General features: G+C 38.8%; 1 protein-coding gene across 5 annotated transcripts; it reads left to right on the forward strand.

Annotated features, from left to right (window-relative positions):
• The first annotated feature begins 1545 nt into the window (after nt 1–1545).
• On the forward strand, nt 1546–23193 carry LOC141574795 (uncharacterized). 5 transcript variants are annotated; one of them, XM_074352074.1, is made up of 13 exons: nt 1546–2694; nt 4169–4254; nt 4539–4654; nt 4760–4841; nt 6142–6207; nt 7009–7072; nt 8407–8474; nt 10438–10569; nt 11911–12018; nt 13886–14000; nt 14381–14443; nt 16674–16758; nt 17265–23193. In XM_074352074.1, the coding sequence occupies exons 1-2, from the start codon at nt 1687–1689 to the stop codon at nt 4175–4177; spliced, it is 1017 nt and encodes a 338-aa protein (XP_074208175.1). In that variant the 5' UTR covers nt 1546–1686; the 3' UTR covers nt 4178–4254; nt 4539–4654; nt 4760–4841; nt 6142–6207; nt 7009–7072; nt 8407–8474; nt 10438–10569; nt 11911–12018; nt 13886–14000; nt 14381–14443; nt 16674–16758; nt 17265–23193. The 5 variants fall into 5 exon arrangements, with proteins under 5 accessions (XP_074208175.1, XP_074208174.1, XP_074208177.1 ...); XM_074352073.1 differs by having other exon boundaries at nt 4169–4654; XM_074352076.1 differs by having other exon boundaries at nt 4169–4654; nt 19667–23193.
• Nucleotides 23194–27592: the final 4399 nt, after the last annotated feature.

A 27592-nucleotide genomic window follows, 5' to 3' on the forward strand; every position in this document is an offset into this window, starting at 1 on the left:
TGAATTCACTTATTATACAATATTAACAAATTACTTAAAGAATGAATCAAAACCATATAAGATATTATTTCTCATGTAATGGAAAAAATAATACGATGAAGCAAATTAAATCTAATAGTGTTAAAATATTCAAAGCCTTTCTAATGATAAAAACTTTAAATATAAAGTATTCTACTTCAAAAATGCTTTCAGAGATGTTATCAATGGTGAGAGGATGTATATATCATATATAGTTTTCTGTTTATGAATTTGATTATATTATAGCAATGGAACAGTGTAATATTAAATTTAAAAAATGCATATCAATTGAAGATATAAATTAACCTCAAATTTGGGTTGTAAATAATTTTATATTTAGCTTTCAGTTTTCTTTATGTTTTTATATAATTTTAGGAAAATAATTATCATACATAAATGTACAGATCTGAGTCTTTATCTAATATGTCTCAATCTCAAGAGTTCTAAAACCCCTCAATTTCCTTCTTTCCTTTCTTCTTTTCTCCCTTCTTTCCTATTCCTTTATTGGTAATTTGGGGTATAAAAGTTAATTCTTGGCAATATTTTATCAGAACTTATAATGTGAATGAAGGATGAAAAATATATACATATATACACACACACATATAGTGATGATCCAACTTGGAATAAATATTTCCATATTTCTATGAAAAATTGTGAATGAATTTAACGATAGTATGTTATTCCTTAACATTTTTCATAATATACAGTATATGTACTTACAACTTTATACTGTGAACTTAATTGTTTAATATCTACCTTCATGCATGGAAGAGTTTTTATGATATTATAAAGCATACTTTAATAATGTGATAAAGGAGAATGACATGGTGTTAAGAAATTATGTTAATGTAATGGGCTTTATGAATTCACAAATTAGCTGAGCACTGAGAGTGATTGGAATTAGATAGGCAAATCTCTTGAGGGGAGTAGGGCATTGATGTGTAAAAGATTATTTCTGAGAGTGAGAATAGCATGTGTATGGCCCTGTAGCATGAGGGAACAGAGTAAGTACGAGGATTCTAAGACGTATATCTATGGTAATGATCATGAAGGTGAACAAGGAGTGATTTGAGGCAACTAACAAGGGTAAGGCCAAATATATAACAGTCAGCATATTACAGCAGGCTGTCCGGCGAGCCGGCCCTCCGCCCGCGCCGCGGGGTGGGCTAGCGCCCCGCGGGGGTCTCGGGCTCCCAGCCCACTGCCCCGCCTCCCCGCCACCCGCTAGGCGTCGTCCGGGGACGCCCCTCGCCGAGAGAGACCCTCAATCACAAGTCACCCCGCCCTCCCCACCCTCCTCGCCGTGCCACGCAACCCCGCCCCCGAACCGTCCTCCCGATCTCCCTGCAGTACCCCTCGCCCCTCGCCGGGAAGAAGTGACTCCAGCAGCCGTGGCGGCTCTTTGGGCCCAAGGGGCGGGCGCGGCAGCCATTGGCGGAGGCCGCTGCCTCCGGCTGTCAATCCCGCGGCCCGGCCCCGCCCCACCGGCGGAGCGTGGCAGGACGCAGGGCCGCGGGGGCTGTCGGGACGGCTCCAAGATGGCCGCGCGCTTGGGGTCCGCACCTGCTGGCGGCCTCGAGCCCCGTTAACTGCCACCGCTGCTGACCGGAGCCGCCAGTCGTCCTGGCGACTCCGTGGGCTGTCCCCGCGGGGCGGGAGGCCGCCATGGCGACCCTGGAAAAGCTGGCGAAGGCCTTCGAGACCCTCAAGTCCTTCCAGCGGCCGCCGCCTCAGCCCCCTCAGCCGGCACCGCAGCCGCCGCCGCCTCACCCGGTACCGCCGCCGCCTCAGCCCCTTCAGCCGGTACCGCCGCCGCCTCAGCCCCGTCAGCCAGCACCGCAGCCGTCGTCGCCTCAGCCGGCACCGCCGCCACCGCCGCCGCCGCTTCAGCCCCCTCAGCCGGTACCGCCGCCGCCTCAGCCCCCTCAGCCGGTACCGCAGCCGCCGTCGCCTCATCCGGCACCGCAGCCGCCGCCGCTTCAGCCCCCTCAGCCGGGACCGCAGCCGCCGCCGCCGCCGCCGCCTCAGCCAGCACCGCAGCCGCCGCCGCCTCAGCCCCCTCAGCCAGCACCGCAGTCGCCGCCTCAGCCGGTACCGCCGCCGCTTCAGCCCCCTCAGCCGGCACCGCAGCCGCCGCCGCCGCCGCCTCAGCCGGCACCGCAGCCTCAACCACCGCCGCCGCCGCCGCCTCAGCCCCCTCAGCCGGCACCGCAGCCGACGTCGCCTCAGCCGGTACCGCCGCCGCCTCAGCCCCCTCAGCTGGCGCCGCCTCAGCCGGCACCGCAGCCTCAACCGCCGCCGCCGCCGCCGCCGCCTCAGCCCCCTCAGCCGGGACCGCAGCCGCCGCCGCCGCCGCCGCCTCAGCCAGCACCGCAGCCGCCGTCACCTCAGCCGGCACCGCAGCCGCCGCCGCTTCAGCCTCCTCAGCCGGTACCGCCGCCGCTTCAGCCCCCTCAGCCAGCACCGCAGCCGCCGCCGCCGCCGCCTCAGCCGGCACCGCAGCCTCAACCAACGCCGCCGCCGCCGCTTCAGCCCCCTCAGCCTGTACCGCCGCCGCCTCAGCCCCCTCAGCCGGTACCGCCGCCGCCGCCGCCTCAGCCCCCTCAGCCGGCACCGCAGCCTCAACCGCCACCGCCGCCCGTCCACCGTGGGTCAGGAGCCGCTGCACAGACGGTGAGTCCCTGCGGGTCCCTCCCCAGCCCTGCGCGGGTCTCCGTCCCTCCCTCGGCCTCCCCCGAAGGCCCCGAGGCGGTCCGGGCCCCAGGCCTCTGCTTTCCCGGCTGCGAAACTCGGGAAGGAACGGGGCTGTGTTGTGATCCGAGGCCGCGCGTCCCGTTCGGCTTCCTCTGGGCCACTCCCCACCCCTCTCCTTCTCCGGGCCAGGTGTAACATTTTGTCTTCCCTTTTCAAATGAGGGTTTAAAACAGTGTTTCAGATAACTGTCAAAATGCTATGCATGCAAAACCCTAGGTTAACTTAAGGGAAGGAGTAGGAGAGAAGAGGGGAAGGAGCGAAGTTCACTGGTCACTTCTGTGGGGGTGGGTTAGATGGTCACAGTGGTGAACGCTTATCTGCTACATGGCCCCGTGCGCTTACCAGCATAGTCGTTACTGTTACTAACCCCGGACAGCACTGGTGTTAAGGAGGCATGACCACGGACCGTGTGCTCATTGAGCTTAATTTTACACAAACTAAGATTTCCACAGAATCAAGACAGGCAGTAAACGCCAGCTGCAGAGGACAGCTTGTGCAGGGTTGGGGAACAGCATGGCATGATCAGAACTTTAGTTTGACTGGCTTGAAATGTAGAGGGAAAGGGAAACTTCACACTGATGAATCAGAGAGGAGATAGCTGTTTTTATTAAACTAAAATGGTTAAATGAGCCTTGTTGGTTAATGATTTGCCTTAGCAATGTGAATTTGGATTCTGCAAGTATTTTATAAGTTCTGTAAGAAGCTTGTTTTAAAATTTCAAAACTCTTAAGATATTAGAATTTCAGTTTTATTTTATAAGAATTTTTTAAAAAGTGTTTATTTAACTCAATTAGAACTGAGTTCCTTTAACATAGACTTTATTATCTCATGTATTAATACCCTCTAGAGGTACACAATGAAAAATGTGATTTATAAACAGACACATACAGACACAAGGAAAACAGAGTATTTAGCTTCAGTAACAGTTTAAGAGAAAAGTCAGAAACAAATTTTCCCTGGTCAAAATATCAAAAAAAGCACCTGGGGCTTATATCCTTTAATTGATTTGAGCTCTAAATGGACAAATACACAATTTTTTTTTTAAATTGCTAAGAACAAGATTCTTTTTCACGTTGAATAATGATTTTGAAGTTTAAATAAATACCAACAATAGAGTTATGAGGGAGGAAAAATATAAAATACTGATTTTTTTTTTTAATCTCACCGTAAGTTGCATTCTTAAACACATAGGAGAGAACTGTCATGATTTGCGCAACTCGCTTGCAAATAGTTCAACAGTATTAACGATTGAATTTAGATGGTGGGCATATGGGAATTTATCATCCTATTAAACAGTTTTTTGTACTTCTGAGACTTAGAATAAAACATTGGAAGGAACCTGTTAGACATAATGCTCTATGTGAAGTAATTTGTTCCCTTTGTGAAATTCTAGGAAGGTTAAAATGCATGTTCATAACATCAAGAAAATCACAAGCATTTACGATGTAATCAGAACTACCTGAGGATCTGTGAAACTTGGTGAGTTGGTGGATTTTTTAAAATGTCTTAAAACATTTTGTTTTTACAAAGATTACAGGAGTAAGAGAAGATAAATTTTAATCAACTCTTAATATTTTTTTCCTGGTTGATGTGATATAATTAAATGTGGGGAAAAAAGGTAAATTCTAAAAGGAGACACTACCTTGATGGTTTTCTATGGAGGAAACTCAAGCAGGAGGAAGTTTAATTTAAAAACATGAATTACTGCTCTTTATAATACATTCTAAGTTGTCATTCTTTTGAATGCCTTCCTTTCCAAACAGGTGTGTTATTCTGGGAGATCATCAGGACTTCTGGGTATTTGGAGGTACTGACCTAACCAGTGGAACTGCTGATTTATAAGAAGTTGTCCAGAATTTTGGAAAACTGAGTAGTAGAGGTAAATAATGTTTCCTTGGCAAGTGATGACAGAAAGTGACTTGAGTGAATTTTCCTTTGTTTTTAGGCAGATGTACCTAACCATGTATGTTAACAATGATTACAGGCTGGAGACCGAGAAGAACTACCATTTTTGCCAGCTGGGATGCAGAAAAAATTGGACTTCTGGGTTCCACAAATGGGCTGAGGTAACTAAGACAGAAAACGTATCTTCTTGGTCAACATGTATCTCAGGGTAATCACAGATGTGTTCCATTACCTGATATTGTTTTAATTTGGATAAATACTCAAGAAAATTTAAGAAATAGAGTTTGCTTTTGCTTTTACATCAGTTTGGTAAAACAGAACAACCTCTTAATTACTAAGTACAAACCAAGTTTTTCATTATTTTTAAAATACTTTAGTTTCTATTTGTATTTGTTTTGTGATAAGTAAGTAAAATCTGTAAGCTCAGAAAATAGTCAAACCTAGGAAGCTGCTTCTGACAAGTGAGTTAGCTTATTGAAAATCTGATATAGATCCTTGGCATTAATTTTCAAGTTTTTACAGTTTCCTTGGATTTCTTCTATCTAGGAAAACAACATGCTCTTTTAAGATGACTATACTCTGATTATAGTCTCTCCTTTATGGATTCCGTACTAAATTGTAACCATAGGTATATTTTACCATTTACAAAAGTGCCTGATTGGGAAGTATAATACAATGATTTTGTAAATTGAATTACTCTAAAATTTCAAGGATTTATTTTTAATTCAATTATGATTAATTTTCATTTGTCACTGGCTCTTAATGCTTTATTTTAAAGTGTCTTTCATAGGCCCCCTTCTTTCATCTTCTTCCCTTAGGCTCTCTGTCCAGTAACTCTAAGTTCTTACATGTTCATGGTAGGCTTGTGTGTTTTTTTTAAAGGCAGGTGCACCAAAAAGCACTTTCCTGTGACTATCCTCTGTTTTGTTCATCATTTATGAGTCCAAATTTTATAGAATTGATTTGAAGAATGTCATATCTTTCTTATCATTGTGTCTGGTTTTTAAAATGCTTTCCTTCTGACTCATTTCTGCATACTTTAAAATAATAATATGAATCAAATAAGTATGGGAATAAAATCACAGTTACTTGTATCACATTTGATTCCATGTATATTGCAAAGTCTTATTATTATGTTGGTGTTATGAACATGCATTTCATAATACACTTATTTAGATGAATCAGATCTTATTCATTAAGGTCATTTACTTTTAGAAATATGTAATTTCTTGTGAATACATGTATATAGAAATACATGTGTCTTTTTATAATTTAAGCAGCTTAGAATACAGATAAAATAAATCCAAGATACAAGATAATATGCCTTACATTAATTTAAATTCATGTGAGTTAAAAGACAATTTGAATATTGTTTCCCATTTTCTACTAGCTTCTTGATCATATTCAGCAGCACATTTACCTTGACATATATTTAAGGAATCTTTTTTATTTCTACTGTAGCTCTGTCATAATGGAAACTCTGCAGCAGAATCAGCTGTCATCTATCCCGTGTGGCCAAGTGCAGAGGTGAGAATTCTCATTTGTGGGATGACCACTCACAGCTTTAAATGTTTTTACTGTAACTGCTCTTATAAGGTAGCAAGCTAGAGAGAGAGAGAGAGAGAAACAGAGAGAAGAAAAGAGTTCTCTCTGCATATTCCCATGTGTGTGATGGCATTAGTCTTCTGCTGTATTTTTCTAGAATGTGTGTGCGTGTGTGCATGTATGTGTGAGAGAGAAATGTCTTGTCTTTGTCCTAATAGCCACTCTTCTCTCCCTCTAGTTTTTTCTCTATCCTCCCCTCCTTTCTTTTCCTTTTTCATCAATATCTTCTCTTTCAGAAAATTCTTGATAAATCAAATTTCCAACTTCCTCACTTTTAATATGGTAAAGTTACTTGGATCCCCAACGTCAAGGGATCTCATACTTTAATGTCTGTAAGGATTGCCAGGGACACCTTTTAAAAGTACAGATTTCCAGGCCTTACTTTGAGCAGTTCTCTTCCAGTAGATCCAGGGTGAGGCTGAGCATCTCTGAGCCTTCCCCTTCATATTATGGTGCAGGGGATCAGGGGCAGCTTTCCTCTGGGTCTCCGTGCTGTTGCTATGAAAAGTGGCTACAGCATCACTAATATTTTTCTTTCTTGTTTTAATTGCATTAATATTATCAAGCAGTTAATAGCATTTTCTTAAAATTATGGTCAAAGGCATAGGCATTTGATTTATAATGGTATCTGCAAACCACTCTTTTACTGAATTAATTTGTTTTGCTTGTATTTCCACAATTGTAAATGCCGTGAGTTAAGTGACTGCTTTGCTTCAACTACAGGAGAATGTGAAAACACTCCAGGAGAGAGAGGTTGCATATATCAATGCAGACTCATACACAGAAGGTAAATTTTATTTCAGATTGTCATTAAATAGTATACCAGTATTTAAGTCTGTCAACTCCAACTCATAAACTAGGATTATCCTCTTTCTATGAGATGCCTCAATAATACCTCCATTTCTCCATTTTACCAGAGAGAACATTATTATGATTCAAATGAATCAATATGATTCATAACTAAGCTATTGATCCTAATTTCTTTAGTATATTTACCATTGGCCTATCTTGGATTACTACTTAAAACTTTAGTACTTTTGACATTCTTCCTGTGGAGCTATTTTTAAAAGTTGGGCTAAAGTATTTCATACAGAAATAGTTCCTGTATGTATTGGAACAACTCTGAAATAAGCACCCACTACAGACTTCCTTTTGACCCTGACATATGGCATGTGCATCTGTAGGCTTTCATCGTGTTATGGTTATTTCTAGGTAAGTGTCACAGGACACATGTTAGTTACTGACACGCTCTAGTCTAACGTCTTGATATTGAATTGAATGAATGAATAAAAACGTGAACATTATGGCCTTACCACTTCCTTTGCCAAAGACCCCTAGGTACTGCTGCCATAATGAGCAATGGCCCTTACTGTTACTGCAGGAGCTGCGGCCTTAGCAGCAGAGTCTGCCTCTGCAGTCTCCTATCCTGAGTGTGTGCTGCAGCCTCTCTGGCTCCTGAAGAGTTATTTCCACCTTGTGTTTTAGTTTTAGCCAGACTGTCTGTCTGTCTATTTATCTACCTACCTATCTATCTATTCTAAAATTTTATTTATTTGTTTTTACTGAAGTACATTTGATTTGTAATATTAGTTTCAGGTGTACAGCGAAGTTACACAGTTATATACATATACATATACATATACATATACATTGTTTTTAGATTCTTTTCCATTATAGGTTATTATAAGATACTGAATATAATTCCTTGTGCTATACAGTAGGTCCTTGTTGTTTATCTGTTTCATATATAATAGTGTATATCTGTTAGTCCTGAACTCCTAACATCTCTCTTCCCTTCCCCCTTTCCCCTTGAGTAACCATAGTTTCTTTTCTATGTCGTGAATGTATTTCTGGTTTGTAAATAAGTTCATTTGTATCATTTTTTTGTTTGTTTACATTCCACATATAAGTGATATAATTTGATATTTGCCTTTCTCTGTCTGACATACTTCACTGAATATGATAATCTGTAGGGTCCACCCTATTTTTAATTCTCCAGGAATGATGACTTCAATTTGAAATCTGTTATATCTTGTTTATAATTAGAAAATAAAGTTAGAATTAAATACAGGTTTGAAGTCCATTTGGAGGTATTAAAATACTCTCTATTTTATTTTGCAGGCAATTATACTCTCAGAGTTGACTGTACACCCCTTCTTTTCCAGTTGGTATATAAACTGACAAAAGAGGTATGTAAGTAGATCTGTCATAATGTTTTTTGATGAGTGGATAAATCAATAACTTTTGTTTTCTAAATTACTAATATTTAAACTGGTGACAGACATAGCTGATTTGTATAAATAACAAATCAGAATGAGCTTTAATACACTACTTATGTGACATAACTATGAGAACAGTAGTGCTAGTCTCTGTTCTAATAATAGTTCCTAATAATTGTATACATTTGTTAAAATGTGCAGGGTCTATTGTTTCATGGGGCAGAGTCTCTTTGATATAACAGAAAGAATACTGAGCTGGGATGGGGAAGCCTTGGCTGTGAAGATTGCCTTGGCTATTCATTCATTCATTCATTCATTCATTCAGCAAGTATTTATTGTGTGGTTACTATGTATCAGGTCCTATGAAATGAATTCTAGCAGCTACAGTGATAAAAGCACAAGGTTTCTGAATCCAAATACTTTATAATCTAGAGAGGTCACAGACCTGTAAATGAGGACTCATACTTCACTTGAATATTGGATACTATATACAGTGGAGGACAGTTGTGGAAGAGAGAAGTTAAAACCCTGGGGTAGCTGGTGAGGTTGGAAAGCACTAGAAGGTGTTCACAGAAGGATTAGTGGTTAGGCTGTAAAATGGAAGGATGTGAAAGTGGGGAGAAGGTTTCTCCTCAGAGGACACAGGACCTAATAAAGACATGGATGTGTGAAAGAACATTTCCCGACCTCTGGGTAATGCAATATAACCTAAATGTAAGGTGTTGGTGAAAAAGCTGGCAAGAAACGGGGCCTGACACATAGGCCTAAGTGTTCATAAATCTGGTGATGGAGAAATTAAAGAATCTTTAACAAGGTTGTATATTATCATTTTTATTCATTAGAAAAATTACTCTGTATCAGTGCATTGAATAGGTTAAGCTGTAGTAAGTCTAAAAGCAAAATGGAAATAATTCCACATAATCATTTAGCGCACAGGAATTTATAAATACTAGTTATTGATGTAAAAAGTACTCTGAAAATGCTAATGCACTCTGAATCTCTAAAAATTATGTGATCTACTCATTGAGTATATGTGTGCTTCATTTAAATAACCCCCCATTATAGAATTTAACTGTAAAAATATTTCTTTCAAGTAGGTATCACTTAGATGACAGTGGGAAGTAGATGTCACATCTCTGTGGTCCTGTTTCCCAATCGCCCTTCATCTTGCCCTGTCCTTTTCACTGTTAGTGTCTTTAACATCTCATCCTCCCAAGTGAGCATCCTCCCATGCCCATCACAACTCCCACCATACTAGGAAGCTTAGGTCCTTGATCCTTTTATTGAAATGTCCCATTAAAACATCTTATCTAAAAGCACGCTGTAAAGACAGCCCTTGTTGGGGAATCCTTCTCAGGAGATACATTTACACTCTGTCCTACAGAGGAGGCTCCTGCCTTTATAGGAGGGGTAGTAAGAATTTTAGGGCCAAGAAGGAGAAGCTTAGGTCTATCCCCTTTGTACATTTATTTAATAAGTATTAAATGTGTAAATGGTTACCATAGTGACAGGATAACTCAAACATAGATTCTGCTACTAGTGTGTTACCTGTGTAGCCAGGAGAGACTATGATCAGGAATTTTCAAATCCAAGATAGAGATTAAAATCACCAAAGTGAATACAGATAAAAGTGTGGGAAGCAAAAAATAAATATCTTAGTTTATTATTTTACATGTTGGAATTAAACAGCCTGCTTAAAGGGAAATTGCAAGTTTTTTTCCCATTTTAAAGCCTCTTTTATGTTAATTTGAATTTAATTTTCATGCCACTTTATATACAATATATTTGTCTTTCAGAGTTTTTGTTTTAGGTAGTTTTTTAACAGTGTAACTGGGAAATTAAAATGTATCTTTAGAAGTTACATTATCAGGATGAACTAATTAATTGTCCAGAAGAGAAGAGTGAGATTTTATAATCTTGTTTGATTTGTTAGTGGAAGAATCAGACATCATTCATCTGGAGAAATGCTATTGGTTGCTGAGGGCTCAATCCTGAACTGGATGACTTGATTTAGAGACATTTGGCCCATTGGCTTCACCACCAATTTGTCCATCTCTGAGTGAAGGTGGGAATCCTATTTTCTACAAATGTTCTTTGCTAAACACGTGAGCCTTGTTCCACCTTTGGAGCCTTGTGTAAGTCGGTTTACCTTTCTGCACCTGAATATTCTCATATATAAAATCGGTTTGACCAAGAAAATCATGAAACTGTGCTCCAGTGCGGTGCCTGAGCATCTGGTGCAGGGTCAGGGTGGTGGACACTGAATAGGCAAAGCTCTAGCTTCCACACATGACCCCCACCTCTTCCTCAGCTGAGTAATGTCTATTGTATTTCTTTTATATAGAAGAAGGTTCCACTGCTGTATCCTTCCCCCACCCTTAAAAAATTAAGGAACCACTGGACTAGACCATCTCTAAGGTTCCCACTTAGCTCTAAACTTTTCACTACTATATATATATATAATTAAATGAGGTTTACAAGGAGTAGTTGTGGGTGATAATCACAAAAACTGTATTTGAAATCTGAAAGCTTGGGTTCTGCTTCTGATTCAGTCCTTTTTAAAAAAAATTTCTTACTTTCAGCAAGTCATTTAACTACTTCTTAGCTTCAATTTTCTGCTCTTTGAGGGCACAGAATTAGATTCTTGAAATAGTCTGTATTCTTCAGGTTTCTAGTGTGTTTTAGAAATACTTGTTAGGGGAGCTAGAACAGACAGGGCTTCCACTTCAGCAGTGCAGTTATGTTTTTACCTTTTTAGAATTAGAGATTGAGAAATCATTTCATTTGAAAACAAAATGATTCCATTTATTTTTTATGAAAAGTTTAAAATCCACAGGATTAGATTATAAATTGCCCTTTATTTCTGAAATTTAATATATTTATGTATACAGATTAAGTGGTACAATGAAGACTGCAGTACAGAATTTCTTTCTCTTATAATATAGTGTGTTAGTTTTCTTTGCTTCATGAAGGAGCTGTATGAAGCTTGTTAATAACAACATAGTATATCTTTTATAGAGTTCAACTTTTCTTCTTCTTTTTTCCTTTTTCTTCTTAGTCTTTCCAAATTAGGATAATTGTGGTCTCTGACTTTTTTCCAGTTACATTTTTAAAATATACTTTTATTTTTTACATTCTACAATCACTTTAGACTTTTGGAATTAATATAAGATAGAGACAGGTAGGCAGACAAAACCAAACACTAAATGATAGTATTTTCTTCTAGGAAGTTAAATTTTGGTTATAATTATGCCAGGGGGGGAAAAAAACTTCCTAAGACAGTGGAAACTACTGATAACTTTTAAAAACTAAGTCAGTTTGTGCGAGTCATGCCTCCTTTCATAAGCATGTCATTATTAACAGGAAGTTTGTTGGCTGTGATTTATTCTGTGTTCCTATTTTACAGGTTTATTTAACGCTTTTGGTGAAAATCATGACAGCCACATAGATTTTAAGGAGATATCCTGTGGGTTATCAGCTTGTTGCAGAGGACCTCTGGCTGAAAGACAGAAATGTAAGTGTGTTAAACATCACAAAATTTGGAAGCTATACAGAGAAAAAAATTAGCATCCATTCATGTAAAAAATCATCTGATTAAAGCTTGAATTTTCATCACTTTGGCAAATAGCAATCTCTTGCTGAGGTTTTACTGAGGTCAGTGTAAAGGTTCAATCATCTGTTCTTTTTTACTGTGGAGTAATTTAAGATCTTTGTTATTAATAATGGTTGATTTTCCAGATGAATGTACAATTCATGGTAAATGAACTACATCATTCATGATGTGTTTGAAAATGTTAAGCATATAGAAAATATTTTCTGGTAGTCTATATAGAAAATTTGTCTTGCTTAACTTGAATTCCAACTTATTTTCTAGCACTGTGTATATTGATATTTTATTAGCAAAATTAAATTTATGATAAAACAATTTTATTAAATACTAAATTTATCTTTTAAACCTAGCTAAAATATTATAGCGTAATTTATAAGCATATTACATTAATAAATCTTAACCATATTTGGTTAGGAAAATGCAGCAGTTTACATTTAATTGGAACCTAATTCTTATATATTCACTAGGGTCATTATCTCTGCATATTTCTAAAATACAGCTTCACAAATACTGCGTATTTTGGGTATGATACTTATTAGTTCAATATTCTTTAGTAATGTTGTACTGTGATGTACTCAGTTAATTTCATAGCATAATTAATACATAATTATTACACACACGGGTGTGTGAAGTAGATAATTATTTAATCTAAAAATTTAGATTTCTTTTATCTTCCCTGATAGTATACCATTACTCTAACCTGGCTTTGTGATAGATTATTTGTTCACATTAAAGTTCTGGTATTAAAGAGGCTGAAGTCTTTGTTTCTCAATTGAGGTTAATTATTGTCTTAAATTTTTTTAGTTTATTTTTTGCCAGTGGACTAGTGGAAGTTAACCAACTAGACTAACTAGCAATTTTGCTGATATTGATGTTAATTAGCAAAGTGCTGGTATTTCGGATTTTTAGCTTGTTGTATATAAACTTCATTGAAGATTTGAGATTGTTCTTAGGCAAAAATATTGGGTGCACATTAATTACACTGGAGAGGCAAAATCTTTATACAGTCATCTCTCATTATCTGCTGAGGATTGGTTCTGAGACCCTCTCAGATACCAAATCCATGGATGCTCAAGTCCTTATGTAAAATGGCATAGTATTTGCATATAACCTATGCACATCCTCCTGTATACTTTCAATCATTTCTAGGTTACTTGTAATACCTAATACAATGTAATTATTTGTAAATACAATGTAAATGATATGTAAATAGTTGTCAGTGAATAGCAAATTCAAGTTTTGCTTTTGAGAACTTTCTGGGAAAATTTATATATATATATATAATTTTTGATCTATTGTTTATACCTGTGAATGCAGAACCAATGGATACAGGGGGCTGACTGTACCAGCTTTTTGTTGATTCTTAATGTAGATGGAATATTTTGAACATTGTAAGAATCAACTCTGAAGTGATCAGTTTTAAATATTAGAAATTAATTTAAAAGCTTGAATTACCTTCTCAAAATCTGTGAGATATTGTATAGTAACTTGGCCCTTCTTTTTCAGTTTACAAGAAATTTAACTTTAGATTTAGGTGAAGGATAGAGTTCTCTAAGCTGGCTAATGATATAAGGAGAGAGACTTGTGAAGTGTACAGGAATTCCTACAAGTTCAAAGGACTTTAATGACACAATCTCCTCCAAATAAGAACTTAATCCAGAATGTAATTGTTTGAGGAACTAAGTAATTTTACTAGGGCAGCTTGTAATAAAATGTATTATACTTCAGAATATGAAAGTAATTTCCCTCCATAAGAGTTTCTTTCCTTTAGTTTGCTTCAAGGTATTTGATGTTGATGGTGATGGAGTTCTCTCTAGGGTTGAACTGAGAGACACGTGGTTGCACATTTAGAGGCCTGGAAGGACAACTGCACCGATCATACCCTGGTAAAGTCTGATTGTATACATCTTCTTGAATGTAAACTTCCAACAGGAACATAGAGTGAAGAATTTTTTAAAACAGGTTGAGAAAAAGATTTCTTACTACTTCTAGGTTCTATATTATGCTACTCAAAATATTCATAGCCAAAGATGCAAAATTGGGAAGAGAATTTGCCTTAGAAAATTTAATAAGCTGAATGTATTATATTAAAAAAATGAAACCACTGGAAAATTGTCATAAATTTTTAAGGCAAACAAACAATCTATTTCTGTAATTAAAAAAAGAAAAAAAAAGTTGACCGAAAATACTTTATACTTCAGCTACTGGCTAATAAAAATGATACCTTCTCTATCCTAACTACTGATTTGGGTTTCTGGTTTTAAAGGAATTACATGTGGATGTATCCAACATTGTAGAAGACACATAGAATGCACATGACACCACAAAGGTGAGTCTAGCAGAGACTAATTTATTCTTTTCTAAAAATACATTATATTCTGAATTGGTATACATACCTTACGTATACATACTTGAATCTCTTCTACATCATCCCTGCTAAATGCTTATTTGGACCTGTCGTTACAATACCTCCGAGTTGTCCCTAAGGAAAGCCCATTCCACCTTTAAACAACTCCATTAAGTGTTATTTACATAAAAACATTATATTTTATAAGCTAGGCATTTTATAAAAATTAAGTAGAGACAGCCCTTGACATCTGTAGTTTATAATCTTTACTTCTCCCATTTTAATACATTATGGTAAGACAAAGCTTATATTGAGCAAAAGAAGCCACAGAATAAAAGAACACATTGTACAATTCAATTTATATGAAGTTCTAGAACAGAGACAACTCATGTTAATAATTGTTACAATAGTGATTTTGGAGATGGGTCATTTAACTGGGAAGGACCATAGGATATCTGGGATGATGGAAATTATTTTTTATCTCAATCTGGGTGGTGTATATAGTTTTAAAAAATTTTTTTTCAATAATATTGGTGAGGGTCTGTTCTAAGTTTTTTAATAGCAGCCAGAATAAGTGTATAATAGCAGAAACAAGCATGTACTTTACAAAGAATAAAGCCTTGAATTTTTTTTAGTTTCACAACATTTATTAAAGATATTATAATAGGTTTGCCTTAATGTCTATGTATCCCTGTGAAACTGAAGATAATCCATATATGTGAGACACATATGAGTTAATTTGACCCTTTCTATTCAAATGTTGACATGTACCAAGTAGCAGATGGTAGGATGTAGACCATAGTGGTCTTCTACAGGCTTAGAAAAATAAGTAACTTTTTTTTTCAATCACAAATCCAGAAGAAATCATCATAGTCTTATTAACTGACACTCAATAGAAATAAATAATAGAAATGAATTTTTCAGGGCTTGATCTTTGTTTGGCAACTCAGATAACCGTCTTCATTTACTTTTCTGCCCAAAACTAAGGTAGCCATTTCTATTTGGTATATATGAAAACAGAAACATAGGAAAGTTTCTGTTAGGAAATACCTTATGTAGAGATACAATTTCCATTGCCTTTTTTCTGGGTGTTTGATAAGTATGGAGGTTATCATCGCTGTCTATTTTTATGTAAGACCGTGTTTCTTCTTATGGCTGTACTTTTGAACATTAAAAAAAAAGATCATTTTGCTGCTCCATCTCCGTGTAACCATAATAATGAAATGGTAAAAATTTAGAATAGAATTTGGACCTTTCAACCAAACCTATTACCCATATTCACTGGTGACTAGACTGTGACAATATTACCCATTATTTTGTACCATTACATTGGTATTAATATACTTTTATGGAAGTTGCATCATGAAAGCCAATAATTACCATCATAGTGCTTTAAAATCTTTTCTTATAATACATGGTATTATATATTGAATGAATACATGAATATCATTAATAATAAATATTAAATATCATTAAATAAGAAATCATTAGATAATAAAAATATAATTAAGTAATAAAAGCTAAGAACATTATTATTCATCTAGGATTGTTAAGGTGATTGTTCAAAACATGAAGTAAGAAGCATTTGGTTATATTTTTGCCTGCCAAGAAATATTGTCTACTGTATATACATGTAATTTTTGGTACACTTTGACACCAAAAAAAAAAAATACTGCTTTATTCAACTTGTGAAAGTAATGTTAAATTTTATTTTGAGGAAATGTTAATATAGATACTCATTTATTATATATATTTAGTTTTTTTAAATCTCTTAAGAAGTCTAATAATATTGCCAGATGTTTTAAAGAAGATCTTAGAAAATTGTTAGGGTCAAGGGGCATAATCCAGAGAGTTTGGAAAGATGCTTTCAAAGTTAGTAAATAGTCCTTTTTCTCTAACCAGAACCTTTTGTGGGTTCTGTTAGTAAACTTCACCTTGAACCAGAAGATACTGTGAGTTATTTCCCAGGTCTTACTGGAGGAAGAAGATTTTTGGTGATAAATTGCCCACGTTGTGACTGACTACTTCAGAGTTTGGTTACTTTTGAACTTATTCTTGCTGGCCTACTTTCAGATGAACACATAGCATCTACGTTAAATCATTAGTTTTCTTTCAGACAAATGACCATTGCAAGTTTAATAAAACAGATTTTATTCAAATAATATAAGAAGATGAAGATTTAAGATATTCTTAAATATTGTTTCTCTTTCAGAATGGCCATCTTAACTCTAGAGAAATATCATATCTGGAGTGTGAAAAATGTTCTTGCCAATGAGTTTTTGAATCTACTTTTCCAGGTATGTTTAAGGTAAATGACAGAGACCGAGGGCAGTGGTACCAGTAGTTCTACATCTTTTCCATTATGTAGTAGTTAGACAACTAGACTACAAAACCATATATTGTCAAAAGAACTGCATTAACCTGTACACCACCTGCAGATGGTAAGTTAGAGCGTGAGTGCTTCTCAGAGTCACAATGTGCATGATAGGAAAGTAGAGTATAGCTGATAATGTTTATCTTAATAACTCATGATAGAGCAGATTGTAGACACATAGAAAAGAATTTAAAATGTAAAAGCCATTATAATTTGCTATTTTTCTTTACCTTTTTTTTTTTTAAGACCCTTCTTAACAAGTAAGGCAGTGTGTACAGAGACATAGATCATAAGTCGGCAGCTGTAAATTTTTCACAAAGTATACAATCTTTCCAGTTAGGAGGTTATTTTAGATGCAAATCTGTTTCTTAATTTTCTTTTATTCTTTCTTTCTTTCTTTTTTTTTTTTTTTTTAATTTAATTCTTTAGAAGGTCCAAAAAAGATTGAAGGAGAAAGGAGGAAAAAAAGCTGCCAGGGGTGAACATGAAATCATAAAACTTGCCAGATTTTAACTATTTTCCAGTTAAAGTAGTTCTCTTTGCTCCAATTTAAAGAAACAACTTATAGTTTCCCATTTTTCATAGTTCTTCATAAATATATATTGATTTAATAGTATTTTACAGGGTGTGAGTATGGACAGACTGGAAGTTCAAGATTTGTAAATACTGACAGGTATCTATAGAATAGATAAACAAGTTTATACTGTATAGCAGAGGGAAATATATTCAAAATTTTGTAGTAGCTCATGGGGAAAAAATATGAAAACAAATATACGTATATTCGTAAAGTACTGAAAAATTGTGCTGTACACCAGAAATTGACACAACATTTTAAACGGACTATAACTCAGTAAAAAAATAAAAATAAGATAAAACTGTTAGAACACTATAAAAAAAGTAGTATTTTAGATTTTTCTTATTTTATTCTCCTTTTCTTATAAAAGCACCCCTATGAAGATCAGTAAGACTTGATATCTTTATATCTATCATGATTCTCCATTGTAAATACAGAGTAACCTGCCTGTGACACAGCTATGTTAGAATAAATGAAAATTGAACTCTTCCTGACAGCTAATAATTAATGTATATTTAAAGCATATGAAATCTGATAAGTCTATGATACCCATTTAAATCAATCAGTTGCTCCACTGTCGGTTATCAGCCAGGATCTAAGTTGATGTCTTTATAAAATATAAATACATATAAAAATAATATAAACCTACTATAAACAGAAATGACTTGCTTAGTAATATGAAAATTGAGCAGCTATTTTTATCTCATTTAAAATGATGTCCTCAGTTACTTTAAGTTATCATTAATTATATAAACATTTTGACCACTTAAGTTTGTGTCTGAGTCACCTTGCAGCTCTTACATAGCAAAGCATTTTGAACTTTTATATTGCCTTTCCTATTTTCTCATGTTTATCAGGGACTTGCATAGGCACTATTTTTTCTAGGACTCTATAAACAGATGTATGCCTGAGATATTCTTTTGTGTCTGTGTTTCTAGCATTATATTACTGACAGATTTTTTTGTTGGTTATCAATCTAATTTTTTTTCTTGGTATATATAGTCCTTTCAGCCCTTTCAAATATATATATATGTAGTCAGTTTACAATGTGTCAATTTCTGGTGTACAGCACAATGCTTCAGTCATACATGAACATACATATATTACTTTTCATACTCTTTTTCACCATAAGTTACTACAAAACAGTATTGGATATAGTTCCTTGTGCTATACAGTATGAACTTGTTTATAAATTGGGAGTTTGAGATTTGCAGGTACTAAATATTAACATTACATTTTATGATGCTTACTTTATCCCATATTCAGACATGCTTTTAAAACTTAATTTTCACTTAATATATAAGTAATCAGACTTACTCTAAATTGTTTTATTTTCTGTCTGTTTCTAAAATAGAATTAGCTAGTAAATTCAGTGATAAAAGCTTGAATTATACTTTTTTTTTATTTGCCAAGATCCCACTCCTGGCTGACCATTTTGGGTATTTAAGTATAAAGTAATAAATGTCAGTAGAATTAGGAAACCATTCCTGTGGTAATATTATTTTCAGTCCTTTCAAATAAACTCAGTGCCCAATATTTTGCAGAGGAAGCATTCTAAACATGATCAGGATCTTCTATCTTGTATGTTTGTCAGAAAGCGTCAAATGTTAAACAGTTTGATAAACAGAATAGTGCACCACACTGACCCCTACCTATATCCATGCTCTAATCCTGAAATCTGTGAATATGTTATTTTACATGGCAAAGGGGATTTTGCAGATGTATCAGGTTAAGGACTCTGAGACAGGGAGATTAGCCTGGATTATCTACATGGGCCTAGTCTAACAATAGGAGTCCTTAAAAATTGAAAATCTTTCCCAGCTGTGGTCAGAAAGATATGACTTTGGAAGAAGGATTAGAAAGTTGTAAAGCTGTTAGCTTTGAAGATAGATGAAGGGCCATGGGTAAAGAAATGTGGGTGAACTCTAGAAGCTGGAAAAGACAAGGAAATATATTCTTCCTTTGACCTACAGAAGGGCATACAGCCCTGCTGACATCTTGATTTTTAGCCAAATGATACCTGTTCCTGACTTGACCTACAGAACCATAAAATAATAAGTTTGTGTTGCTTTAAGCTGCAAAATTTGTGATAATTTGTTACAGCAGTGATAAAAATAAATATAGGGGAGGTAATCCAACTTTATGGATTGGAGGGCTCAGCATTTTAAAGATGTCAGTTCCCCTTCAACTGATTCAAAGATTTATATGTGCACATCAAAATCCCCAACAGTTAATTGTTGTTACTGTTTTTTTGTAGAACTTGACAAGCTGATTCTAAATACATAGAGAAGCGTGAAGGGCCAACAATAGCCAAGATGATATTAAAGAACAATGTTAAAGGACTTATAAAACAATATTAAGTCTATGTGATAACTACCTAAAGTTAGACATATAGACCAATGGAACAGCATTGAATTAAACCCTGTACCATACATGAACAGTAACTTTAGATAGATTATAAATCTAATATATTTGAAACATAAAGCAAAGCATCTGGGGGAGGGTAAAGCTTAGGTGGAATGTGTGCTTAGCATGCATAAGGTCTTGGGTTCAACTCCCAGTACCTCCATTAAAATAAATAACCTAATCCCCCACCAAAATAAAGCATCTAGAAAATAGTGTAGGAGATATTTTAATGACTTTGAAGTGGCAAAGAGTTCTTAAACCAGACAAAGCATGAAACATAAGAGTTTTAAGTTGGACTTCAGTAAAATTAAGAATTATTTTTATCAAGAGATACCATTAAGAAAGTGAAAAGCTAAGCCACACGGTGGGAAAATATATTTGCTATACCTATATCCAACAAAAGACTTGTATCTAGGGCATATAAAGAACAAAAACCAGTGGAGAAAAAGGCAGAACCTCAATATTAAATTATGCAAAATAACTGAACAGGTACTTCACACACACACAAAAAAATCCACATAAGCTATGAAAAGGGGCTGACCTCTTTAGTAATAATGGAAATACGTACTAAAACCACACTTGGAACACCATTAGACATCCACTAGGATAGTTAGTTGTTAAGTGATATGAAGCATTGGTGAGGGCAACAAGCAATGGGGACTCTTACACATGGCCAGTGGGAATATAAATTCTTACAAATACTTTGGAAATAGGCTTTTTGAATGAAAGTTATATATGTGTGTGTGTGTGTGTATATATGTACACACACACACATACACATACACACACACCCACACCCTATTACCAAGGGTAAGCCATGTGTGTACCCTTCTACATCTGAGCACCAAAGGACATCCTGAAAATTCTCATAATCACTATTTGTTATACCCCCAAATAGAAAATGACCCAAACACTTGTCAACAATAAATACATAACCATAAGTGGTGGCACATGCATACAAGTTGTATACTTTAAAGCAATAAAAAATATACTAGTTTACAGAAAACACTAGTGGATGAATCTTACATAATGTTGAGTGGAAACTACGGGACCAAAAATTTCAAAAGCAAAAAAACCAATCCATGGTGGCTGAATTTAGGATGGTGAGTCCATCAAAGGGGTTCCGTAGTAACTGGGAAGAAACCCAAAGTGGAACAGCAATGTCCTGTTTCTTGACTGGATGAAGGTTACATAGATGTGTTTACTTTGTGAAAAATCACTGAGCTGTATACTTAAGATGTGTTCACATTTAAGCATGTATACTATATTTGCATTTTTTAAAAAAAAGTTTGCTTGCAAAAAAAGATATCCAAAGCGCAAGTATTTATCAGTAGGAGAATGGATAAAACAAATGATAGTATATTCAAACAATGGAATACTACTCAACAATAAAAAAGAACCAACTACTGATACAAGGATGAACCTCAAAAGACTAATTTATACATTTCATTGTCAGGTAAATTTTAACTCAGAAGGTAAACAAAACTGTAAACAGGCATGTGCCCTGGGGGGAGGGGTGCTGTAGCCTTTGTCTCCTCAGACCTGTGCCATTACTGGCACATCTCACAAGAAGAGAGGCAGGGCTCAGCCACAGCTACCATCTCCTCCTGTGCATAGTGCCTGGGTGGGGGCGGGGCTGAGGCCTGAATCTGCACGTGGGGGCTCCACAACCTCCTAGGCAGGACTGAGACTTGTTTATAGCCCAAGGCAGAGAGGATCTTTCTACCCTGACACCTCAGAGAACTTGTGCTGCCAAGAGAAACAAGGAGCTCAGATTTGGCACAGAGCATAGGTGGGGCTGTTCCGCAGTCTTCCCCGAGCCCACCTACAGACCGCCTACCCGAGGCAGAGCAGGCAGCTGCACAGAGCAGCAGAGTGACCAGCACGAGGAGAGAGCAGGTGGGCAGCCACCCACCTTCTTAGCAGGAACACAGCACCTGACCACGGTGCTGGGACGGGGTGTGATCTGCCCACCTGCCTCCCCCTGATCACAGCATCTGACTGTGGCATCAGGAGGGGGAGTGACCTGCCCGCCCACCGGGTAAGAGCTCAGCTCCTGACCTAGTGTTAGGAGGGGACACAATCTGCTAGCTAACAGCCACTGAGAGCAGCACAGATGAGGGCGCCAACAGAAGGCCTATGAAACAGCAAGCTGAGTTCGCGAAGCAGGGTGAAGATACAAAGACCTCTTGATCAAATCATTAAGGGCACACCATCTCCAGGTTAAGTAGGTAACTGATACTCCTTAAGCCACGGTGCCAGAGAGATAGGAGCAATGTGAAGAAGCAGAGAAACCACTCCCAATTAAAAGATCAAGAGAAATCCCCTGAAAGCATGATCAAGGAAAAAGACATTGATGGCCTACTAGATCAAGGTTTCAAAAAACGAGTGATCAAAGTACTGAAGGAACTAAAAAAAATAGTGTTTAGGGATATAAAATATGTCAAAAATGAAATAGAAACTATAAAGAAGAACCAAGTAGAATTAGTAAACTCATTGTCTGAGATGAGAGCTGACCTAAAGGCTGTGCAAAGCAGACTAGAAAATACAGAAGAACAAATATGTGATCTAGAAGACAGGACAACAGGAAGCACCCAATCAGAACAGCTGAGAGAAAAACAAATAAAAAACAATGAAAACAATATACGGGACCTATGGGGTAATATAAAATGTGCCAATCTATGCATAATAGGAGTTCCAGAAGGGGAAAAAGAACAAAGGGGATTGAAAAGGTATGGGAAGGACTCATGACTGAAAACTTCCCAGACCTAAAGAAGGAATCATATCCAAGCACAGGGGGCTCAGAGGGTCCCAAACAGGAAGAACCCAAACATACCCACACCAAGGCATATCCTAATCAAGATAGCCAGAGTCAAGGATAAAGAAATGATCCTAAAGGAAGCGAAAGAACAACAAAGAGTGAGTTACAAGGGAACCCCCATAAGGTTTTCAGCTGATTTCTCTACACTATTTACAACAGCTAAGACATGGAAACAGCCTAAAATGTCCATCAACAGATGACTGGATAAAGATGTGGGGTATTTATATGATGGGATAGTATTAGCCACAAAAACTGAAAACATAACGCCATTTGCAGAGACATGGATGCTCCTGGAGAATATTATTCTAGGTGGAGCAGAACATAAGAAAGAGGAATACCATATGAGATCACTCATGTGTGGAATCTTAAATATATGCAAGATCTTGTGGTAACTCACAGCAAAAAAAAAAGTGACAATGAATGTATGTACGTTCATGTATAACTGAAAAATTGTGCTCTACACTGGAATTTGTCATAACATTGTAAAATGACTATTACTCAATAAAAAATGTTTAAAAATAAGTAAAATAAAATATAACCTTTAAAATACTGTATAATGAGAGGTGTGATGTTCTAGTATCTGTTCTAAGAAGTACGTTAGACACACATAAGAATAACCAATGGTCAGAAAGATCACATGTTACCAGCTACCACCCCATGCAAATTAATGGCATTTAGGAGATATTCATATATGTGTGTACATATGTAAAATATGTATTAGTATATATGTAAATCAAATAAAATATTATAATCTAATGTAAAATCATATCAGCAAAAGCACTGTGCTGACATAAGTATCTTGGTGTAAATAGATTACAATTTTTTATTGAGTTGTCATAATGGGAATATTGTGAACCAAGTGGAAGTTGTAAAAAAAAGTCATCCAAAAAAAAAAAAAAATCCTGACTACATGAAAAGATGCACAGTTACTATAAGGCCTCTCCTCTTATTTACTATCAGTGTGAGAAAGTCTCTTGGAATAAGTTAGGAGAATTAAAAACTCTTAACAAGACACAAAAATGCACTCTCTGTTAAAGAAAATAAACCAAAAGAAAAAAACAAATGAATGGACAATTAAGATCCTACAGATAAAAATACCAATTTTTATGGGAAATATAGCCTTAAAATAAAAAATGAGATTATATTCTAATTTCACCTTTTGAATAAAGATATACAAAATTTAGCTGAATACCTTCGTATTTTGCACTTACGAAGAAAAAATGTATTTGCAATGAAAAAACAGCCATTATCCTGCCTTTTGAGTATTCTAAAGTTTTAGGTTTGAATATATTTCATCTTAAATGGTCTTAAGCACTATGCAGTGGTTGGTGTTTTAAAAATACCACTGTGTGTGGAAATTCTAAAAGTGATTCAAAAAATTTATATTTTTGTAATAATTTAGTAATGGCCTGGATATTATTTTTAACAAGACTACTCACCATGGAATGGTGCAAGATTTTTTCGATGAGTTTATATTCACACATGTTGAAGATTGTCACTATATTATGAGAAAATGTCAACCATGGCAGTATTTTGACTTGAAAACGAGATAAGCTGAGAAGCATATTTTAAGTATAAAATAAATGATTGCATGCCTTTAAAGACAAGAAAGTAAAAGCACGATAAACTCTGACTTTGACACACTTAAAATATAAAAATTAACATAATGTGATTTACACACTTCTCTTTAACTCTTTCAGTACTTTCTCAGCCCCTTTCCCATTACACCTGCGTCCCCGCTCCTGACCCGCGGTGTACACACCCCCGATCACACGGGGGAGCGGGGACCCGGGCAGTGAGGACCAGGGACGCGGACACTCACCCGCTCCCTGCGGGCGAGGAGAATAGTCGAAGCGGGCCCGCCAGCGCACCCGTCCCCTCCTGCCCAGCCGGCCGGGGCCCCAGCTCGGTCAGGTCCACACACACCCCGGCAGGAAGCGGGCGCAGGCAGTGGGAAACCGGCGTAACTTCAGACAGCGGGCGGGGAGCGTCCTCCTCCCGCGGACACGCAGGCAGCGCTGTCCTGGAGCCTCCATGGCGCCGCCCGCTCAGTCCTGAGGAAAACAAGCTCCGCCCCCAGGGAAGATGCCGGCTGCTGACGCGGACTGCGCATGCGCACCGCCACCTAAGACACGCTGGCTTCGCGCGCCCCCTGCAGGTCCTCGAGGGCGGTGCAGTATGCTCAGAACTCACTGTAGAACACATGACCCCTCCCAGCCAGGATGCTAAATCACTGGAAATCTCAGTGCCCTGGCCTCTTTGTTGATGTCACTGGCGATGCGCTCATCCAGCCATGCCTGCTCTCTTGCCTGGCACATGCCTCAGTCTTTGGAATCCCGCCTGAATCAGATTCTGTTCTGGAGGAAGGACAGGTGCAGAAGAATCTCAAAATTCTAGACTTAGAAGATGATCAGGAACCCAAACTCCACTCTGTCAATTCCCTGGGGTCCCCTGAGGAGTGTGGTTTCCTCAGAACCATCTGCCCTGTGTCAGGAGCAGACCAAGCCTCAGGTAGCTTAGAGAGGCTATCATGCAGCACATGCTTTGGACGGTTCTCAGTTCTGACCTGCATGATCTTGAGACCCTTTTGTAACTCCTAACACTGTTTTCTCATACCTACAGTGACGGTTATTGACGACTGAGTTAATCCTCTTACAATGCTGAGGTGCTATTGTTCCTTGGAAAACAATATTTTGAAGGGATCAACTGTTTATCACTTCCCCCTAATTAAGTATGTTTTTAAAATTAGAAATGTTTCAGGGGGCACTCAGGTCCTCCTCTTGCACCAGTTCCTGGTGTTGGCAGTTTCTGCTCTGAGCTCCAGATCCTGATCCAGCCGGTGGTCTATGGTGATGCCAGTGTGTGCATGCTCTTCCTTGTGCACCGGTGTGGAAAGGAGACAGCCCTTCCCCTACATGAGGCTGCAACATTCTGACACTCAAAACAGGCACAATGAAGAATCAGCTAGAGCCCCCGGTACCAGCTGCCCCAAGTAGAAACATCACCTGCACCACAGTGTTCCTGTGCTCCTATCAGGCCTTCACTACTCCCAGCAGGCCATGCATGAGCAGTGTGACAGGTGACTGCCTGTCCCAGCACAGCATGGTGGTGATGATCCCACCTTATCTGTTTGTCTTTGGAGTGTCCCCACACCTCTCTGAGCTTCACTTTGCTCTTCTCACAGGCAGGGTTGTACAGGCATGAACCTCACAGTGTTATGATAGGTAGTCATGGTAGCTGCTCACCCAGTGGCAAGCTCTGCCGAGAAGGCTCCTGGGAGTGCTGTGTGTCTTCACACTTGTTCTTCACTCTCCCCAATGAAAACACTCTTGGCCTTATCCTTCCCTGGCCTGTGGCCTTTCTGTGTTTGCAAAAGAACATGGAAACAATCTGTTTGCAAAGAGGTTTTGAGGTTCTGTCCATCTGGTCCAGGAAATGCTGACTCTGCTAGATGTGCTGTTCGGTGGGCTCTCATGGGAGAGGCTTGGGCAGGACTTCCCTTGGCAATAAGCTGCCCCACCCAGGCCTTTCCATGATCCAGACTCCTGGGACCAGGGTGCAAATCCCCAGCTCCTCACTTGTCAACAATGTGACCTGGGCAACTTTCTCAAACCGAAGCTTTGTCCACCCAAGGTCAGCAGAGATGGGGGATAACAGGATGTCCTGCACAGAATGTCTGTGCAGATTAAGTGAGGTAGAACAGACAAAACAGTGGTGGGGCCTGGCCCATTGGTTGGCAGAAGGGAGCTCACCATGTGCAGCAATTTCCGCGGGTCACCCAGCAATCTGCCCAGAGGCTTAGCCACTCCATCACTATCATGTGTCTGAAGTCCACTTAACCACATGGGAGAGAAACAAACACATATTCTGAGTGTAGCTGCCACAGGGAAAAGTGTATCTGAGCGGGGAGTAATACCAGAGGGTGATCAGGATGGTGGAAGATGCCCCCTGAGGTTGAGCAGAGTGGAGCTGCCCTCCAGAGCCTGGGGTTAGTGAGGATGGGCTTGTAGAAATGCCTCTCTCCTTTAACCATCAATGCTAGGTCCTGCGGGTACTGAGTCCCACAATCGGTGTGCTGCTAGTGCCCTCAGCACAGAGAAAAACCCAGGGTTTCCCACAAGGCTTCTGCCATGTCCTCTGCTTCCTGAACTCCCATTCTGGTGACCCCAACTGGGATGTAGAGATGAGGTGAGGCAGGGGCTTGCGCTGTCAACACCACTGCTCTACCCTGGGAATCTGACACACAGTAGGTGCTCGGTAAGTCATTGTTGAATGAACAGTAATACTGGGCCAAGTTTCTGTGGGTGTCTGTGCCCCCAGATCAGGGACCCCTCAGGGCCCACCTCACAAGTGACATGAAAATAATAATGCCACCAGGAGCAATAACAGTTCCTCAGAATAAGTGGGCTTTTCCAAGCACTCTCCACCTGCTGCAAAGGCCTCCCAGCAGGGAAGGGGGCTGTCAGGGGCAACACTGCACTCTCCACTGTAACAAGGAGAAAGCCAAGGGCCACAGAGAGGAGTGCCTTTCCAGTGTCACTGCTCACTTTCCCACCTTTTGGGATACTGGGAGGCTTTTCTACTACATTCTGGCTCTGAAGCCCCAATACTGTTTGGACATGCCTCCCTCCCTGGAGCAGGGAACCACTAAGTGACCTGTCACTTGTCACCAAGCAGACAGGCTCATTTCAGCTCATTGTGCCACCTGCAGGTTGTACTAGTAGCAGGATCCTCTGGGAGACATCACACTCTCCCAACCTGAAAACAGGTGAACAGCTTACAGGTTTCCTGGAGAGGATGGTCACATGGCCTTGATCTGGCCAATCAGCATTTTCCATCCTCCCTGGCCACTGTGATTGGCTCAGGGCTGGGCACCAGCCTAATCAGGCTCCACGGAGGTCAGGCCTAGTTACTGGAATCCTGGGAGAAGAGAAGTTCTATTTCAGTTGGGAGTTG

Source organism: Camelus bactrianus, chromosome 23 (genome assembly GCF_048773025.1).
Source record: "Camelus bactrianus isolate YW-2024 breed Bactrian camel chromosome 23, ASM4877302v1, whole genome shotgun sequence".
Taxonomy (NCBI): domain Eukaryota; kingdom Metazoa; phylum Chordata; class Mammalia; order Artiodactyla; family Camelidae; genus Camelus; species Camelus bactrianus.